This window comes from Panicum virgatum, chromosome 5K (assembly GCF_016808335.1).
Source record: "Panicum virgatum strain AP13 chromosome 5K, P.virgatum_v5, whole genome shotgun sequence".
Taxonomy (NCBI): Eukaryota; Viridiplantae; Streptophyta; class Magnoliopsida; order Poales; family Poaceae; genus Panicum; species Panicum virgatum.
This window is the reverse complement of record NC_053140.1, coordinates 42868116-42874705: the sequence shown is the minus strand read 5'-3', so window position 1 is coordinate 42874705 and position 6590 is coordinate 42868116. Positions and strand designations below refer to the sequence as shown.

The following is a 6590-nucleotide window of genomic DNA, read 5'->3' as shown; positions in this document are numbered from 1 at the left end:
TACACGAAGAAAATGGTTTTGTTCAACTCGCGCCGAACCTTGCTCGTTCAATTGGATGACCATTTAACCGAGTTATATACTTATGTGCCTTTCTCTTAACAAACAATTATTCTAAAGGCACATGTAGCACAGGGCTTTATCTAATTTTTTCCCCAGATGATCGACAGAATCTGATGAGACTAGACGGTCCAGGTGAGTTGATATTTTGTCGACGCCACTTGAGTTGAATGATGTGAGATATAAACCCTATACAGTTTTCCATTCGAACGTGCCTAAGCACGTATTTCATTTGAGAACAAGAATCACAGTGACACAATTACGAGAGAACTCTCGTAACGTAGAGTTACAAAACCACCAAGTAAGGCTTTCTTTGGCAGGGCTCCGGCTCCGGCTCCAAAACCGGCTCCGGCTGGAGCCCTGTCGAACGGTCCATTTTGGAGCAGCTCCAGGCAGGGAGCTGCACCTGGAGCCCCTTCCGACTTCCACTGGGGAGGTGGAGCCACGAAACGTGACTCCGCCCGGCTCCGTGGAGCTCCTCCAGGTCGCCTGCCACCTTTGCCCCGAGAATGGCGCGAACGGAGGCCGGCGGCGGCAGGCCATAGGGGCGAGCCTAGGCAGAAGACGATGGCTCCGCGACAGGAGCAAGAGGAGGAGGGTGGAGCGGCGGGGAACGGAGGGAACGAGGCACGGCCGGCGATGCTGGGGGCCGAGGCAGACACGACAGAGGCGGGGGCGTAGGTGGACGAAGGGAGGGAAAGAAGGGATAAGGAGGAAAGAAGGGATAAGGAGGAAAGAGAAGGGAAGAGGAGAAAAAAATTGAGGAAATAGGAAGAAAAAAGAGAAAAATGAAAGGAGGGTAAGAGTGGTATTTTGGACATTTAACTTTTTTTATATATTTTAGACAGGTAAAGCCGTTTTGCCAAACATTTTTCAAAATAACTTCAACTCCATCGGCGAAGTCGCTCCACCAAAAAAGCCAAATTCGAAGTTGTTTTTGGAGAAACCGGAGCCCTGCCAAACAGTCCCTAAATGGTAAATGATTGAGAGTGAGCTAAGCAACAAGAGAGAAAAGAAAAGTCACTAACTGAAACGACCAAAATATCTAACCCCGCAAAAAGGAGGCATCGTGATCATAGTTGTCTGTAGGCTTCCCAACGACCAAAATACAACAATAGTGGCAAAGCATCAACCCAGAGAAAGCGGAACATCGGACACATCAACAACGACAAAAGATCCGTCTAAACCATGTTGCTCGACATCGGTGGCCAAGCATTCCGCCAGAGAAGAGATGACGACAGGAAACCTTTTCAATAAATAGATAGTGCAGAGTGTTTTTTCTTAGAAATTTCCATAGGAAATTCATCAAGAAATTTCAACTCGGTGCTACTGTTCAAAACCGGAACAGTAGCACACAAAAATGACTTTTGTATTTTTGGATTTAGAAACATAAAATATAAAAAACCGGACCCGGTTTACCGTCCCGTCCCGGACCGGAAACGAAAAAAAATCCGAAAACCGACAATTCCCGTCCGGTTTTTGAAACCCTGAGTCCTATATCATACCCGCCGGCCTGGCGGGTTGCATTTCTTTTCCATGGGGCAGCAGCCGCCGGCCGCCAGCGAAGCAGCGCAAAGCCCCCCTGAACGTTTGAGTTTGACTTCCCCGGCTCACCCGCCGCATGCAGCTAGCAGCCCATCCTCAACCATCCCCACCATTAAACCAATCCCTTCCTTTCCCCTTCTTATTTTCTTAGGCCCTGTTCAGTTGTCTTCAAAATGTTAAAATTTTACAAGATTTTCCATCACATCGAATGTTTCAACGCATGCATAAAATATTAAATGTAGCTAAATAAAATAACTAATTACACAGTTTGTCTATAATTTGCGAGATGAATTTTTTAAGCCTAATTAACCCATGACGAAATAATAATTATAAAATACAAGCAAAAGTGCTATAATATTTTACACTTAAAAATTTACACATCTAAACAAGACCTAATTAACTCCACCCTCCTCTTAATGGTCTCCTTTTTCGTCGCCCACCCCACCTTTAATTCCAAGCATTGCAACCCCTTCTACCCCTTCCCCTTCCCCTTCCCCTCCTCCTCGGCTCCTCCCTTTGCGTACCCTTTACTCTCCCTCCCTCTCTCTCTCTCTAGCCCTCTCTCTCTTCATGTGTGCAGGTGCGAGCTGTGCTGGGCTTTGCGGCTTCCCTTCCTCTTTCGCGAAGGAGCAAAGGCCGCCCGCCCTTCTCCAGGCTCCGCATTCCGGCGTCACCGCGCACAAGCAAGAACAGTAGCGCCCGGCTTCTCCGGTCCCGACTGAGGGGGGACGCGGCGAGAGCTCGTCGTGGAATTCTCGTTCAATGGGGAGGTGCTGCCAAGTAAGTTCTTCGCCCGTTCGTTTTCCTTGTCGTCGTCCATCTCTCTCTCGTTTAGGTGTTGACTTGTCCTGTGCCCTCAGAATTATGGGGTGTACTGATGTCGGCAGGGCTCCAAGTTCCCGCACATTGTCCTGGTTTTCCCCCCCCCCGAAATCCCTGTATGCTGGCATGTTGTCTTGCTGTTTGATTAGTTTCCTTGTTTGCGTGCTTCCCCCACACATGAAAGTGGAACAACTGTGCTCTCGATTGATGCGTAGCTTTCTTCTAGAGACAAAATTGCCCTTTTCTTTTGTAGTTTTGCTCATGTGCTAACTTTAGGTGCTCCTGAGTTGGCTAATGTACCCTTTTTCCTTTCTTGAGCAGATAAAGCGGTTGGGATAAGTTTGTAAATTCCTTCGTCAAATCAGAACAAGATTCAGAATTCGGGGGAGCATATCGCACAGTCTGCTCATCAGACAGGCCGAAGAACATGTCTATCAGCGCGGCACTCTCAGGAACCACCACCGTGTTTCAGTTGAGAGTATGGGAATTGATTGCCATTGGTGTTGGGATATTCATGGCAATTCTGTTGGCCATCGCGATGTGCCTTTCGCTCCGAAAGAAAAAGAAGACAATGAAAGGGTTTGACAACACTTCGCTGGCTGAGATCCCTATCGTGTCAAAGGAAATCAATGTTGACAGAGTTGATGCGCAGACACTAAATGAAGCGCCCTTCATGCCGGTGCATGATAAATATACGCAGATGAAGGGTGCAGGGCAGTTGGGAGAGAGTAGATCTGTCGATGTTGATACTTTCAGCCAGTGCAGCTCCGTCTACAACATAGAGAAGGCTGGGAGTTCGTACTCTGAAGATTACAGTTACAACAGCTCTGGACCCGCTAGGAAAGGCAGTTCACCATATGCATATTCAGCATCGCCATTGGTTGGCTTGCCTGAGTTATCACACTTGGGCTGGGGCCACTGGTTTACCTTGAGGGACCTGGAGTGCGCGACGAATCGGTTTGCAAAGAGTAATGTCCTTGGAGAAGGTGGGTATGGGGTTGTCTACAAGGGCCGGCTGGTGAACGGTACTGATATTGCTGTGAAGAAGATCCTTAATAATGTGTAAGTGTATGCTGTCTTGCTGAATTTTCCTTGTATTAACTTAGAGCTAAGATTTGGTATCTGGGTTTGCAGGGGTCAAGCAGAGAAGGAATTTAGAGTTGAAGTTGAAGCCATCGGTCATGTTCGGCATAAGAATCTGGTGCGGCTTCTTGGATACTGTGTGGAAGGGATACACAGGTTAGCATTTTGTCCTTTTTGCATCCTCCTTTCTGCTCAGTCATTTACAGTTGTTCATCACGATATCTGCACTAGACATTATGTTCTGAATAGGGATGTAAACGGATCGAATGGATATTACTGATATCGTATTTGTTTTTATATTTTTGTTTGAATATGGAGTCGGATACGGATAGTATTAGTTTTTGCCGGATAAGATTGTAATGGATATCGAAATCATAAAAATGTAACAGTATTCCGGATACGGATCGGTTATGGATATTGAATACCTGGAATCGAATACGGATGGATAAAAACCCTTTCAAACCGGATCGAATTCAAATACGATCGGGAAATATCCGTACCATTTACATTCCTAGTTCTAAAGATTTGACAGCGGAAAATAAAATAGCCAATACAATAAAAAAAATTCCCTGGTGTACCTAATACTACTTTGACCTTTCCGTTTTCCTTGTTTATGTTTATCTGTTTTTTTCTTAAACTATAGTATCCATAGTTCTTTTGCAGAAGCTTTTCATTGCATACGGGCTTGCTCTTTTTGAAGAGGCTTGTTCTGAATATTTACCTGCAGGATGCTTGTCTATGAGTATGTTAACAATGGCAACCTAGAACAATGGCTTCATGGCGTGAATCAACGTGGTGTCCTTAGTTGGGAAAACCGCATGAAGATTCTCCTTGGCACTGCAAAAGCGTAAGTTTAGAGTTTTGACATGATTCACAATTATTTCCTGAAATATTGCTTAACACGGACTGTGATAGTTACATGCTAATGTTATTGTTCATGATTTTCAGTCTCGCTTACCTTCATGAGGCCATAGACCCCAAAGTTGTACACCGAGATATCAAGTCAAGTAATATCTTAATCGACAATGAATTCAATAGCAAGGTTTCTGATTTTGGGTTGGCCAAACTTCTGAATTCTGACAAAAGCCATATCAATACAAGAGTGATGGGAACATATGGGTATAGCTCCATTTCTTATGCCCTTTCTTGATGTTATTGTTAGTTCTTCTGTTCAACTGTAAAGTGGAAAATAGTTTCCTAATGTTCTGAATCTGACACCAGGTACGTAGCACCCGAATATGCAAATAGTGGGATGTTAAACGAAAAGAGCGATATTTACAGTTTTGGAGTGGTGTTGTTAGAATGTGTGACAGCTAGGGATCCAGTTGATTATGCTAAGCCTGCAGATGAGGTATGGGGTTTTCCTTTTTCAGACAAAATGTCTGATTGTGTTTCCAGTTAATCCTTACACTTATTTATTGTTTGTTTCAGGTGAATCTCATAGAGTGGCTTAAAATGATGGTTACCAATAAGAGGGCAGAGGAGGTAGTGGATCCAAACCTTGAGGATAAGCCACCAAAACGTGCCCTTAAGCGAGCAATATTGGTTGGCTTCAAGTGTGTTGATCCTGATGCTGACAAGAGGCCAAAGATGAGTCATGTTGTCCAAATGCTTGAAGCAATTCAAAATGCATATCATCAAGTACTCATCTTATCCTATACATCTTTCTTTCTCAGTACTATTTTCTTTTTAATTAGCACAGTCTTGGAGCATCTGTTAACGTCAGTGTATTTTTTTTGTTTTCCTCTCATCAATGAAGGATCAAAGAAAGCTCAGCCAGGTGGGAAGCATGGATATTGAATCCCAGCAGTCACTAGAGGAGACTTCAAACAGCGCTGATGCCTGAATCTCCAATTCTGAACCAGCACAGAGGAATAGGACACCTGAAATCATCTTATAACAACATTGATTTGGTCGATGTCAGTACTTTGTTAGAGTGAGTGGATCAGATTTACAGTTTGCGTATACTGGAGGTGGTGGTGGTTACATCGATTAGGAGCAAGCTGCTCATTTCCGTTTTTCCTTTACCCCTTTTCCTGGGTGTGCTTCTATACTCCCCTAAAAGATTTCCTTTCATCTTTTTACTCTAGGATATGTGTAGTTTTCCTTTAGGGGAGCATAGAAGCATCTTCTTCACCTATATTTATCATTTTAGTCACCAAGAGGGATTAACCTCGAAGGCATGACTATAGTTACCGGATTCTGTTACCCTTGTATAGAGGCTTTATGGAAACTTAGTTTTACCCTATAAAAACATAAATTTGTTGCTGTACAGTATGAGCATCTGAATCCTTATTTCCTCTCAAATTTTTACCCTGATCGAAGGCCATTGAGCAAGCAGAGACGCCTTCCTCAGAAAAGAGATATAGGGCATAGTTGATGTCAGTGGGACTGGAACCAATCATCTGCATGATTCAGTACTGCACTTTTCTCTCTTCATTGCCGTGATTGGAAGGCAGATGTCTGGCCCTCACACCTGGAGACCGATTAGTTTTCGGTCCCCGAGCATGGATGATTGAAGGGCGCCAATGATTGGTGCCTGCTTGGTTTATAAGTTTTCACACCCTCGATGATCCCTTTTCAAGGACTGGATGACAATCATTGGCGCTTTTGCAGCTGGTTCTGTTTACTGAACCTGCACTCCTTGCATTTTTACTTTTTTTCCTCAAACATAATCATTCGGTGAGGCTTGTACTGTAAGTTTGCAAAGCCCTCGTTTGCTAGCTGATGGCTGCTAGCCTGCTAGTGCTAGGCCCTGCTTGCGTGCGTGTGCTTCACCGAAAGCATCTGGCTCGTGCTGGGCTCTTCTGACAACCAATCTTGCCGTATTTACCGTTTGGAAACAGTGATCTGAAAGAGGTGGTGGCCTGGTGGGCGATGGCAACACAGCCGCTCAAAGGTAGGTTGCACGACGGCGGCTGAAACCAACAAGACTCCCAGGGATTCCCAACCGATAATCACCATCTAAAAGTCTTCAGAACTGTATGTCTGACGGTCACCGCGGCAAGGCGCTCAACACCACGCTCTGGGCCACCAGCCCACCAGGGAGCCGCGCTGGCGCGAGCCGCGAGCATACGGCTAGG

The 6590-nt window shown here is 45.1% G+C and overlaps 1 protein-coding gene across 1 annotated transcript; it reads left to right on the top strand.

Moving 5' to 3' along the window:
* Window positions 1-2088: 2088 nt before the first annotated feature.
* On the top strand, window positions 2089-5781 carry LOC120710087 (probable receptor-like protein kinase At2g42960). The gene is made up of 8 exons (XM_039995740.1): window positions 2089-2382; window positions 2746-3486; window positions 3559-3663; window positions 4235-4354; window positions 4456-4626; window positions 4729-4858; window positions 4939-5148; window positions 5267-5781. The coding sequence occupies exons 2-8, from the start codon at window positions 2852-2854 to the stop codon at window positions 5351-5353; spliced, it is 1458 nt and encodes a 485-aa protein (XP_039851674.1). The 5' UTR covers window positions 2089-2382; window positions 2746-2851; the 3' UTR covers window positions 5354-5781.
* Window positions 5782-6590: the final 809 nt, after the last annotated feature.

What these genes read in the sequence shown, in the direction of transcription:
- LOC120710087 (XM_039995740.1), top strand. Translation starts at nt 2,852, where the DNA reads ATGTCTATCAGCGCGGCACTCTCAGGAACCACCACCGTGTTTCAGTTG. An exon ending in AGAGTGATGGGAACATATGG is followed by an intron (nt 4,627 to 4,728) that starts GTATAGCTCCAT and finishes ATCTGACACCAG; the next exon opens with GTACGTAGCACCCGAATATG. An exon ending in ATGCTAAGCCTGCAGATGAG is followed by an intron (nt 4,859 to 4,938) that starts GTATGGGGTTTT and finishes TGTTTGTTTCAG; the next exon opens with GTGAATCTCATAGAGTGGCT.